This window comes from Columba livia, chromosome 2 (assembly GCF_036013475.1).
Source record: "Columba livia isolate bColLiv1 breed racing homer chromosome 2, bColLiv1.pat.W.v2, whole genome shotgun sequence".
NCBI classification, from domain to species: domain Eukaryota; kingdom Metazoa; phylum Chordata; class Aves; order Columbiformes; family Columbidae; genus Columba; species Columba livia.
In genome coordinates, this window is record NC_088603.1 from 624592 (window position 1) to 637051 (window position 12460).

Sequence of the window (12460 nt, forward strand, 5' to 3'; positions counted from 1 at the left end):
CCCACCTCAACCATTCGCAGCCACACGTGGTGCAGCCCGGGGGGACCAACAGCCCGTGGTTATCAAAACTAAACCTTTACTGAGGAGGCAGCGCTGCCGGCAGCGGGACGGGGGCGCGGCCGGGACCCCCCGCTCCGGCGCGCTCAGGGGGCCGGGCCCGGCTGCCTGCGCTCCTGCATGGAGAAGGACTGGCTGCGGATGCGGAACGCAACCTCCTGTGTGCGGAACGTCAGCCCGAAGATGTCCTCGTGGTAGCGGTTCTTGTCCTGGGGGCGGAGGCGTCAGGGCGGCGTGCCATGCCGTGCCATGCCGTACCGTACCATGCCATGCCGCGCCGTGCCGCGCGTCCCCAGCCCTTACCCGCAGCTCGCTGATGAAGTCCCCCGCCTGCCCCAGCGTCATGCCCGCCTGCTGCACCAGGATGTGCTGCACCGTCTGCAGCACCTCGGTGGCCATGGTGACGTCCCCGCACACGTACATGTGCCCGGCGCTCTGGCACAGGACTCGGTGCACCTCAGCCGCCAGCTGCGTCCGCAGCACGTCCTGCACGTAGGTCTGGGGACACCGCGCCAGAGTGGCGGTGACACTGGCACACAGCCCCGCGGTCCCATCCCCACCCATGCTTTGTGCCCTGTCCCTGTCCCCAGCCTTGTTCTGTCCCTGTCCTGTCTCTGTCCTCATCCTCATGCCACCCATCTTCATCCCTGTCTTTGTGTTCCCAACCCTGTCCATGTGTCCCTCTCATTTCTGTCCCCATCCTTTCTCTGTCCCTGTCCCCATCCCCATCCCACCGTTGTCTCCATTCCCATCTTCGTGTCTCCAGCCATGTCCCTGTCCCCCTCCCATTTCTGTCCCCATCCCAGTCCCCACCCACCCCTGTCCCAGTCCCGTCCCACCTTGGGGGTCCCGGGCTGGCGAGAGAAGGCGGTGAGGACCTGGCTGAGGGCCCCCCCCTCCTGCGCCTCCTCCATCTCCTGCCGGTAGATGTGGTCCAGAGCCGAGGCGCGGCAGCCGAACACCAGCACCATGCTGCCCAGGGGCCCGCCTGCGGGGACAGCGCTGCATGTCCCCACCGTGTCCCCACCGCCCTGTGCCCTTGGGCACCACGTCCCCACCTCCCCATGTCCCTGTTCCCCCATGCACCATGTCCCCACTTCCCCATGTCCCTGCCCTCCCATGCACCATGTCCCCACCTCCCTGTGCCCTGCATCCCCACTGCCCCGTGTCCTGCAGCCCCTCATGCCCCTGTCCCCATGTCCCACATCCCTGTGTCCCTGCCCCCCTGTTCCCCATGTCCCCCATCCCTGTGTCCCTGCACCCCTGTTCCTCCATGTCCCACCTCCCCATATCCCCACACCACCCTCATCCCCTTCCCCTTGTCCCCACCCTGTGACCCACATCCCCCCATCCCCGTGTCCCCACATCCTCATATCCCCACATCCTCATGTCCCCAGCCCCACCCCTCTGTCCCCAGATTGCCACATCCCTTGCCTTCTCCTGCATCCTGGTGCCACCACGTCCTTGGGTCCCTGTGTCCCTGGCTGCCACCCCTGTCCCCGTGTCTCCCTGTCCCCAGCCCCATGTCCCCCTGTCCCTGTGTCCCCCTGTCCCCAACCTCCGGTTCGCAGTTGGTGCAGCCGGTGCTGCCAGAAGCTGCGGAAGGGCGCAACGCCGGTGCCGGGTCCCACCAGGACACAGGGGACCTCGGGGTCAGGTGGCAGGCGGAACGAGGGGGCCCTGCGGGCAGTGGGTCACTGTGCGGTGGGGACACCAGGATGGTGACCGGGGTGGGGGGACAAGGGGCAGGCAGGGCTGTCCTTTACCCGCGGATGAAGGCCGGCACCGTGTCCCCGGGCTGCAGCCGCGCCAGCCAGGTGGAGCAGACGCCGTAGTGCAGGGGACCCTGCCCATCTGTGGGGACACAGGGGCTGGAGGGGTCGTGGCAGGTACCCCCAAGCAGGGCTGGGGACACCCCTGTCCCCGGGCAAGGCTGCAGGATGGGGCCCTGGGACAGTGCATGGGGAGCAGGGGGTGACCGGTGCTGGGGGGGTCCCCACGTTGCTGGGGCTCTATCAGGTCTGGTGGCAGCGCCCGGGCACTGTGGGATGGGGCTGGGTGGGATCCTGGAGGGGCCCTGGGGACCTGGAGATGCCCCAAGGGATATGGGGGGACATAGAGATGCCCTGGGAGACTCTGGAGATGCCTTGGGGACCAGAAGATGACCTGGGGGACCTAGAGATACTCTGGGGACCAGGGAGATGCCCTGAGGGATGTGGGGGCACCTAGAGATGCCCTGGGGACCCCTGAGATGCCCTGATCCTGATCAACATGGTGTCCTGGGAGCAGGAGCCACCGAGTCGGGGACAGGGCACAAGGCAGCAGCCCCCGCCCGGGACCCCCAGCACCCCTGGGCACCCCGTGCCCGCTCACTCTCGCTGTGGTAGGTGACGACGGCCACGGTGAGGTGGATCTCCCCGGGGCTGGGGCCGGGCGCGGAGCTGATGGAGTAGTATCGCGGCTGGAGCAGCGGCAGCTGGGTGAGCAGCAGGGACGCCGGCAGCCCCACCGACGGGAACTCCTCCAGCACCTCCAGCAGCGTGGGGCACCGGAACCACTTCCAGTCCTCGTACAGCCGGGCGTCCTGCGAGGCACCAGCTGGGCCACGGCCACCGCCCAGCAGCCCGGCCCGGAAGGGACCCGGCTGCCCAGCCAGGGGGGCCAGCATCCCAGTATCCCAACATCCCAACCAGGGAGTGTCCAGCATCCCAGTATCCCAACATCCCAACCAGGGACGGGCCAGCATTCCAGTATCCCAGCATCCCAGCCACTGAGTGTCCAGCATCCCAGTATCCCAATATCCCAACCAGGGACGGGCCAGCATTCCAGTATCCCAATATCCCAGCCAGGGAAGGTCCAGCATCCCAGTATCCCAGCCACAGAGTGTCCAGCACCCCAGTACCCAGTATCCCAGCCAGGGATGACCCCAGCATCCCAGTATCCCAATCAGGGAGGGTGCCAGCGCGCCAGTGCCCCAGCCCCCCAGCCCCCGCCCTGGGCGCAGCCCCCTGACCTGGCTGAGCTGCTGCAGGCGCTGGCGCTGGGCCGGCTCCCGTGCCAGCGTGGCCAGGAGCCCCAGGAAACGGGGACTCGGGGGTGTTGCCACGTCCAGGAAGAAGGTGAGCGCCTGGGCCAGGGTGCAGGGGGGCAGGCGGCTCTGCGGCACCCAGCACCGCGGACCGTCTGCAGGAGAGCGGGTGGGATTGGGACGGGGATAGGGATGGAGAGGCACAGCCCCTGCCGCAGCCCTTTTCCTTTCTTCTTCCCCTTCTCCTTCTCTTTATTCCCTTCCCCTTCTCCTTCCCCTTCTCCTTCTCTTTATTCCCTTCCACTTCTCCTCTCCTTCTCCTTCTCTTTACTTCCTTCCCCTTCTTCTCTTCGTCTCCTTCTCCCCCTTCCCCTCTTCTTTCCTTTCCCCTTCCCCTCCTCTTTTCCTTTCCCTTTCCCCTTCCTGTTCTTCTTTCTCCTTCTCTCCCCTTTCCCTTTCTCCTTCTCTTCTTCTCTTTATTCCCTTCCCCTTCTCCTTCTCTTTATTCCTTTCCCCTTCTCTTCTCCTCCTCCTCCCCCTTCCCTTTCCCCTTCCCCTTCCCCTTCCCCCTTCCCCTTCCCCCTTCCCCTTCCCCTTCCCCTTCCCCTTCCCCTTCCCCCTTCCCCTTCTCCTCCTTTCTCCTTCTCCCCCTTCCCCCTTCCCCTTCTCCCGGTTCCCCTGTCCGTGTCCCCGCGCTGTCCCGGTGCGCACCGGCCGGGTCCCCCTCCAGGCTCTCCACCAGGACGGGCTGCTCGGGGCCCGGGGGCTCCTCCACGCGGCCCAGCAGCCCCCGCACCAGCTCGGCCCGGTTGGCCGGGAACACGCCGAGGTGGTCGCCGGGCTGGAAGCGCAGCTCCGCCTGCCCCCCCGAGCCCAGCCGCACCAGCAGCGTGGCCCGGCTGCGGGGGGGTCAGCGGGGGCAGGAACCCCGGGGCGCGGGACGTTCCAGGCGGGGGGCGGTCCTGGGGGACCCCAGGGGTGGGGGGCGGGGGTGGGAGAGGAGCAGAAAGTCCGGGGGTGGGAGGGTCCCAGCGACGGAGGTGGGCGGGATGGGCGGCCCCGGGGATCTGTGGGGGTCCCGGGGGTGAGGGGTCCCGGGGGTGGGGGATCCTGGGGTGGACAGTCAGAGGGATAGGGGGTGGGGGTCCTGGGGATGGGAGATCCCAGGTGAGGGTCCCAGGGATGGGGGGTTCTGGGGATGGGAGGTCCCGGGGATGTGGGGTCCCGGGGATGGGAGATCCCGGGTGGGGGTCCCGGAGATCCGGGCTCCTGGGGATGGGAGATCCCGGGTGGGGGTCCCGGGGATGGGGGGTCCTGAGGATGGGGGTCCCGGGGGGGTCACCTGGACTCCTCGCTCTGCAGGTTCTCCACGGAAAGCACCGTGCAGGGGAACACCCGGCGCTTGTGCAGGTGGGACAGCCCTGGGGGAACATGGTGGGGCTGGGGAGGCACCGGAGGGCACGAGGAGGGCATGGGAGGGCCACAGGGGGGGCTGGGAGGGGGTGGGCAGTGGCAGGGAGGACTGGGGGGGTCACGGGAGGTGGGAGATCACAAGGAGGCGGGGGGCTCGCGGGGCGCTGTTGGGGTCCTGGGAGGGGACAGGGGGGTGACGAGGGGGTCGGGGGGTCGCAGGGAGCTCTGGGGTGTTTCATGGAGGGGAGGTCAGAGCGGGGCTGGCGGGCCATGGGGAGGAGATGAGGGGTGACGGGGGGTTGGGGTCACCATGGGGAGCTGGGGGAGGTTCGGGCAGGTGCTGGGGGTGTCCCGGGGGGGCGGTACCGGCCAGCGTGTCCGTGCCCTGGGGCTGCCCGACCAGCCGGTGCCGCTGCCGCTTCCAGCCCTGCGGGGGAGCGAACAGCTCCTCGGCCCCCGCCGCCCCGTCCCCCACGCAGAAGGTCTCGCAGGCGGCCTGGGGACACGGGGGGGACACGGTGGGTGCCGGGGGGTCGGCGGGTGCTCCCCCCCGCCCCGGCGCCCCCCCTGACCTGGAAGACGAGGCGGGCCCAGGTGTGGAAGGACTCCTCCTGTGCGCACAGCTCGTCGCCCTCCCCCATGGGCAGGATCCGCTCCCCCCCTAGCTCCTCCAGCCGCGTGTCCACCGCCCGCGCGAAGGCGCAGAAGTGGGGGTACGCGCGGGACCCCAGCCCGAACACCGCGAACCTGCGCCGGGGTGGTCAGCATGGACCCTGCGCCCCCAGGTGCAGAAATGGGGTACGTGCGGGACCCCAGCCCGAACACCATGAACCTGCACCAGGGGGGTCAGCATGGACCCCACCGGCAACTGTCCATGGGGGGCTGGAGCCTGCAAAGGGGGGGGCACGCAGGGCTGGGTGGATACCCGGGGATGTGGGTGAGCGGTGCTCAGGGCTGGGGGGAGAGGGGCGACCCAGTGATGTGTGTGGGGAGCAGCTAAGGCTGGGAGGGCGATGCCCAGGGATGTGGGTGTGGGATACCTGGGTACCCAGGGCTGGGGGGCAGATGCCCAGGGATGTGGGTGGGGGGATGCTCGAGGCTGTGGGAGGGAGGGTCAGAGTGGGGGGACAGGGCTTGTGGGTGGGGGCACCCAGATCCGGGGGTCACGGTAGGGGCTGTGGTGGGGGGCTGTGAGAGCAGGCGTGGTCAGGGCTGTTACAAACGGGTGCAAGGTTGGGGACCCCCGGGGCAGCTTCTGCCCCCTCCCACAGGTGCCAGGGCTGGTGCCCCCGCTGGCTCTGTCCCCTCCCCAGCTGTCACCATGTGCCCAGCCCCGTGTAACACCCCAGCCGGGGCACCCCGAGCCCAGCCGGCCGGCGTGCCCCGGCAGAGTGCCATCCCCGTCTCCGTCCCCGTCCCGGTCCCGCGGCGGTACCGCAGGGCGCCCAGCGTGCCGGCGCTGTCCGTGTTGCTCAGCTGCCGCCGCTTCTTCTTCCAGGAGGCAACGAGCTGGTCCGACTGTGAGACACTGTTGAACCGCAGCTTGTAGCTCCTGCGAGGGAGAGGAGGGTGAGGGGGGGGCAGGGTGGGGGGGCAGGATGGGGGGGCCCTCCCCAGCCCCAGCCGGGCACCCCCGGCCTCCCCGGGTGCTCACTTGGGCGGCTCAGCCTGGGATGTGCTGGTGTAGGGTGAGGTCATCTCCATCAGCGCCTTGGAGAAGCTCTGTTGGGAGCAGCATGTCACCGTGCCATCCCTCATCCTTGTCCTCATTCCATCCTCATCCCCATCTGCATCCTGATCCCCATCCCCGTCATCATCATCCCCATCCACATGCCCATCCTCACCCTCGTCCTCATCCCATTCCCATCCTCATAACATCCCCATCCTCATCTCCAACCCCATTGTCATCCTCATCCCCATCCCATCCCATCCCTGTCGTTATCCTCATCCCCATCCCATCCTCATCCCATCCCCATCCTCACCCTCATCCTCACCCTCATCCCCGTCCCATCCTCATCCAATCCTCATACTCATCCCCATCCCTATCTTCATCCAAAACCCCATTCTCATCCTATCCTCATCCTCATCTTCATCTGCATCCCCATCCTCATCCCATCCTTATCCCTATCCTCATCACCATCCGAAACCCATTCTCATCCTATCCTCATCCTCATCTTCATGCACATCCCCATCCTTATCCCATTTTCATCCCATGCCCATCCCATTCTGATCCCATCCCCATCTTCATCCCCATCACCATCCGAAACCCCATTCTCATCTTCATCCACATCCTCATCCTTATCCCATTTTCATCCCATCCCCAATCCATCCCCATCTTCATCCCATCCTCATCCTCATCGCCATCCTTATTGCCATCCTCATCCCCATCCCATCCTTATCCCCATCCCCATCCTCATCCCCATTCCATCCTCATCCCCATGCCATCCTCATCCCCATGCCATCCTCATCCCCATCGCACCCTCATCCGCCATCCTCATCCCATCCCATCCCATCCCATTCCCATCCTCATCCCCATCCTCATCTTCATCCCCATCCCCATCCCCATCCTCATCCTCATCCCCATCCCCATCCCATCCTCATCCCCATGCCATCCCTATTCTCATAACCATCCCATCCCTATCCTCATCCCCATCCTCATCCCACCCTCATCCTCATCCCCATCCCTCAGCCCCTCACCTCCGCACATTCGGGGGGGTCCCCATTGCCGAAGGTGCTGGTCACCACCAGCACCAAGGTCTCATGCTCCAGGGACACCACATCATACTCATCCATGCACAGCACCTGCATGGCGGGGACACGTGGGGTTGGGACACAGGCAGGGGGCTGCAAATGGCACTTCCCCCCATCCGAAGCCCCCCAACGGGGCCAAAGGCCCCGTTGGGGGGCTTCGGATGGAGGGAGGTGCCCATTGTAGCCCAGGCTTCTGCTCCCCCTGCCCACCTTGGGGTCAAAAGCGTGTCGGAAGAGCTGGCAGAGGTTCCATGCGTAGGTGCGGGATTTGCCGGTCTCGGTGGCATAGAGGATGGTGGCCTTGACCCGCCGTGCCATCATGTGTCCCATGAGCTTGGCCGAGATCTTCACTGCGCTGGATCATTGGGTCAGTGTCCAACCCATGGGCTGGGATCCCCAAGACCACCCCCCAACAAGGGTGGGCACCTACTTGGCCACCTCCTTGAAGGTCTTTCTCCTGGTGACGGTGGTGCCTTTGGAGACGTAGACCTTCCAGGCGTCGGGCTGTGGGGCGGGCAGGGGGTCAGCTGTGGGGCTGGGGGGGGCTGTGGGGCTGTGGGGCTGGGCCCACCTGGTAGCGGAAAGTGGGGCAGAGCTGGTAGTTGACCATCTCCTGGTGGAAGACGGGGGTGAGGCTGCCCGAGATGGGGGGCACGATCCAGACCCAGTCGGCCGGGCACCCCCCGCGCGTCCGCAGCTCGTTCTCCATGTGCTTCACGAAGGACTCGGTGGCCGCGTGATGGTCCACGATCGTCACCTTGGCCACCTGCGGGGACGGTGAGCTGGGGGTGCTGGGAGCGGCCGGTGCGCCCCCCCAGAATGGCGGCACTGCGGGGTCCCATGTCCCACCTGGTAGCTGTGCAGCACGGCGACGTTCACCTCCACCGCCGCCTTGTCCTTCCAGAGGGACGACGTGGTCCGTGTGTCCAGCCCCATGCGCAGGGCCACCTCCTGCCAGCGGGGAGGGGTCAGCGTGGGGCCCGGGGCGTGGGGGTCCTGGGGTGGGGGGGCTCACCGGCAGCAGGTTGTAGCGGTGGCTGTCGCAGAGGTTCCTGGTGCCGATCTCGCTGCTCATGTACCAGCCGTTAAAGGGGGCGGCCGGGAACTCCAGCCCCCCGATCTCCAGCAGCATGTTGGACACGGCCGGCAGCGCGTACCAGCGCAGCCCCAGCTCCGCGAACCACGCCAGCCTGCGCGGGGGGGTCACATGGGGACACACACCACCCCGGTTCCCCCCAGCTCCCTCACCCTCCATCCCAGCCCCTCCCCCACCCCGCAGCCACGGGGGTGTCCCGCGGGGCCGGGGTCCCTGGGGCACAGCCCCACTCACGTGGGGTGCTGGAGGGGCACCTCGAGGACCAGCTCGGGCGGGAGGGGGAAGAGCTCGGGGGGCTCGTCGGGGCTCTGCAGCAGCAGGGGCAGCACGTCGAAGCGGCCGCCGCCGGGGCTCCAGCCGTGCTGGACGCAGAGCTGGGGGGCGGCAGCGTCAGGGTGGGGGTGGCGCTGGGGGGACGGGACGTCCCGGGGTGCAGGGGTGTCCCCACCTCGGTGATGTCGACGTTGGCCGGGTCCCCCAGCACGGAGCCGTCGGGCTGCCGGTACCCGGCGTAGCGGATCAGCTGCGTGTTCCAGATGCGGAAGTCGCCCCGGCCTGGCGTCCGCTGGGGGAAGATGGTGATGGCCGACCTGGGGGGCCGGGCAGGACGTCACCGACACCCCCGGGGGCTGCGGGGCCAGGGTCATGCCCTGGGGGTGTGGCGGCCGGGCAGGGCTCTCACCGAATGTTGCCGCGGTTGGTGGCGTATTGGATGTGGGTGCAGAGGAAGCTGAACATCTCCGCCACGCTGGCGCAGTCCCGGGCGTCAAACACCTGTGGGGTGGGGTTGGGGGGACACGGGGATGTCCTGCTGCCCCCTGCCCACCCATGGAGTGGCCACCCCAGGGTGACCACCTGGCCGTGGGGCAGGTGTGGGGAGGGTCCCCGCTGCGCTGCCCCCGCCCTCACCTGCAGCTTGTTCCACTGGATGCGGCCCACGCAGCGCGCCGCGTTGCGCCAGGCCTGCTTGGCGCCGAACACCAGCTCGGGCTCCAGCAGCTGGTAGGTGCCGGTGGCGGCGATGGCGGCTTCCACCTCCCGCAGCCGCTGGGCGTGCGCCGGGGAGTTCTCCCTGTGGGGACCGGAGCCTCGGACCCCCAGACCCCCAGCAGTGCCACAGGGTATGGGGGGTCCCAGGGCAGGGCTGGGGATGTGGGGGGCCTTGGGCAGGGATGGGGATGTGGGATGGTCTGGGGCAGAGATGGGGACATGGGGGGTCCCAGGGCAGAGATGGGGATTTGGGGTGCCCTGGGGTAGGGATGGGGACATGGGGGGTCCCAGGGCAGAGATGGGGAGCAGGGTGCTTTGGGGCATGGACAGGGCAGGGTGGGAGCTGGGAGGTGGCCTGGGGCAGTGCTGGGGATGTGGGGGGTCCCGGGGGCAGGGATGGGGATGTGGGGTGACCTGGGTTAGGGATGGGGACACGGGGGTCCCAGGGGTAGGGATGGGGTGCAGGGTGCTTTGGGTATCTGTCCTGGGCAGAAGGGGGGCTGTGGGCTGTCCCGGGACACAGGTGGGGCTTTGGGGTACCCGGGGGCAGCGTGGGGATGTGGGGCTGTGGGGCGGGGCAGGTCTGTGAGGGCTATGGGGCCGTGGGGTCCCTCACCGCCGCAGGGACAGGTAGTACTGGCTGATGAAGTCCCGGGCCAGGCCCAGCAGCTCCTGGGGGGGCCGGGTCCCCTCGGGGGCGGGCGCCGGCAGCGGCCGCGGCAGCACCAGGGAGCCCAGGCAGCGCTGCCCCGAGCACGGCAGCTCCTGGGGGTCAGCGGGGCTGCACACCCTGCTCCTGCAGTCCGCGTCCCGCCCACACAGCCCAGCCCGTGCCCGTCAGCCCACCCTGCATATCCCGCACCCCATGCCGCACCCCATCCCTACATCCCATCCTGCATCCCATCCCTGCATCCCATCCTGCAATCCATCTGCACCACATGCTGCACCCCATCCCTGCATCCCGTCCTGCACCCCATCCCGCACCCCATCCTGCACCCCATCCCTGCATCCCTGCACCCCATCCCTCACCCCACCCTGCATCCCATCCTGTCTCACATCCCTGCATCCCGTCCTGCACTCCATCTCTGCACCCCCATCCCTGCACCTCCTCATCCCTACAGCCCCCAGTCCTATGTACCCGATCCCCATGTCCCCCACCCTCATGCCCCAGCCCTGCAATCCCCATCGTTGCGCCCCCCAGCCCCGCACCCCCCAGCCCCGCACCCCCACCTGCAGGGCCTGGGCACAGAGCGTGTCGTAGCCGATGCTCCCGGTCTCCCAGTTCTTCAGCCGGGCGAAGCGGGGCGGCTCCGCCGGGCGGGTGGGCGCCGAGCTGGGGGGGACAGCCCTGAGCCCCGGGCACGGGGGCCCGGCCTATCCCGTGCAGGGGCACAGCTGGGCCGGGGGGGCAGCCCCCACTGCACTTGCTCCGGCGGCTCCGACACCAGGACCCCGGGTTGCTGGGACCGGCTGTGGGGACTGCGACCCCCGGGGGGCGGGGGAGGCGGGCAGGGCACGGAGGACACTGGGGTGATGGGACCCGTGGAAGTGGGTTGCAAGGGGTGCTGGCCTGGGGGAGTTGAGCTGGGGGTGCCGGGCTGAGGGGTGCTGAGCTGGGGGGGGTGAGCTGGGGGTGCTGGCCTGGGGGCGGTTGAGCTGGGGGTGCTGAGCTGGGGGGTGCTGGGCGGGGGGTGCTGGGCGGGGGGTGCTGGGCGGGGGGGGTTGAGCTGGGGGTGCTGGGTGGGGGGTGTGGGGCGTTCCTGGGCCTCGTGCGTGCGAGTGAACAATGGCCATGAGTCAGAGCGGGCTCCCAGCCACCGAGGGGTGAGCGGCCCTCCCGTCCCCATCGCCGTCCCCTCGGGGCTGGGGTGTCCCCACGCGTCCTGGCACCGCTCTACCTCCCATCCGCACTCGACCCCCCGCGCCCCCTCCCCATATGTCCCCACACATCCCATCTGCCCCAGCACACCCCAGTAAGTCCCGACACACCCCACAGGCCGGGACACGGCAGTGGGGCTGACAGGGACACGCCGTGGGGCAGGGGACGCCGGCACCATGCTGTGGGCACCGTGGACAGGTGGGTGCGGGCTCAGCACCTCCCTCTGCCCGGCGACCTGTGCGCACCGTCCCGCCGGGGACACCTCTCTGGTGGGGGCGCGTCCCTGGCAGCCTCAGCCCCGTGGGGATGACCCCATGTGCCACGGCAGCGCCAGGCAGGAGGGGGCCAAGCGAGGGGTCCCCATCGAGGTGTGAGGACCCGCAGCCTGGTTGTGCCGCAGCCCAGCAGGTGCCAGTGCCCCGTCCATCCCATCTGTCTGTCTGTCCCCCTGGCTGCCCCGCACCCACCTGCGGCGCTCGGTGCCGGGGGTCTCCTCGGGCGCGGCGCTGAGCTGGCGCGAGCAGAGGCCGAGGCCGCAGGAGCGGGCAGCGCCGGGCAGCACGGCCGGCAGGTTGCCCATCGCGCCGCCACTGAGCCGCCGGGGCCGGGAGCGGCCGCTTCCTCCGGCCGCCGTGGGGAAGTGGTGACCTCGGCCACGCGCGCCCCCGCCCCGGCACAATGGGCACCCCCCACCACCGCGACGCCGCCCACCGCCACATGGCCTGGCCCGCACCAGGGGCTCTGCCGTGGGGCTGGTGGGGGCTTCGGCACCGCCCTGGGCTCCCTGCACCCCAGCACACAGATGGGGGGACGTGGCGATGACGGTGTCAGGGTGGCACGCAGAGACTCACAGCCACAGGGCCCTGGCCATGGACCCCCACCATGGCCGTGGGACACCCAGCACGGCCACAGAACCCCAGCACAGCCAAAAGACTCCCAGAATGGCCGCAGGACCCCCAGCACAGCCACGGAACCCCCAGTACTGCCACAGGACCTGCAACAGGGCCATGGGATGCCAGCACAGCCACAGCACCTCCTGCACAGCCACAGAACACCCAGAACGACCACAGGACCCCCAGCACGGCCACAGGAGCCTGGCACAGCCACAGGACCCCCAGCATGGCCATAAGACCCCCAGAATGACCACGGGACTCCCAGCACAGCCACAGGTCCCCTAGCATGGCCACAGGACCCCCAGCATGGCCAAGGGACCCCCAGCATGGCCACGGGACCCTCCCACCTTCCC

General features: G+C 68.7%; 1 protein-coding gene across 2 annotated transcripts; it reads right to left on the reverse strand.

Moving 5' to 3' along the window:
- Positions 1–59: 59 nt before the first annotated feature.
- Positions 60–11867, reverse strand: NOS3 (nitric oxide synthase 3). Of its 2 annotated transcripts, none has more exons than XM_065054908.1 (26): positions 11682–11867; positions 10566–10668; positions 9952–10100; positions 9255–9417; positions 9028–9119; positions 8794–8935; positions 8580–8653; positions 8265–8439; positions 8099–8200; positions 7821–8015; positions 7680–7753; positions 7460–7604; positions 7196–7300; positions 6153–6220; positions 5934–6050; positions 5071–5245; positions 4865–4994; positions 4428–4506; positions 3797–3984; positions 3071–3240; positions 2431–2641; positions 1824–1911; positions 1616–1737; positions 897–1045; positions 361–555; positions 60–266 (listed from the first exon to the last, which is right to left on the reverse strand). In XM_065054908.1, exons 1-26 carry the CDS (start codon positions 11792–11794, stop codon positions 144–146), a joined length of 3447 nt encoding a protein of 1148 aa, XP_064910980.1. In that variant the 5' UTR covers positions 11795–11867; the 3' UTR covers positions 60–143. The 2 variants fall into 2 exon arrangements, with proteins under 2 accessions (XP_064910980.1, XP_064910979.1); XM_065054907.1 differs by having other exon boundaries at positions 8580–8719; positions 11682–11866.
- Positions 11868–12460: the final 593 nt, after the last annotated feature.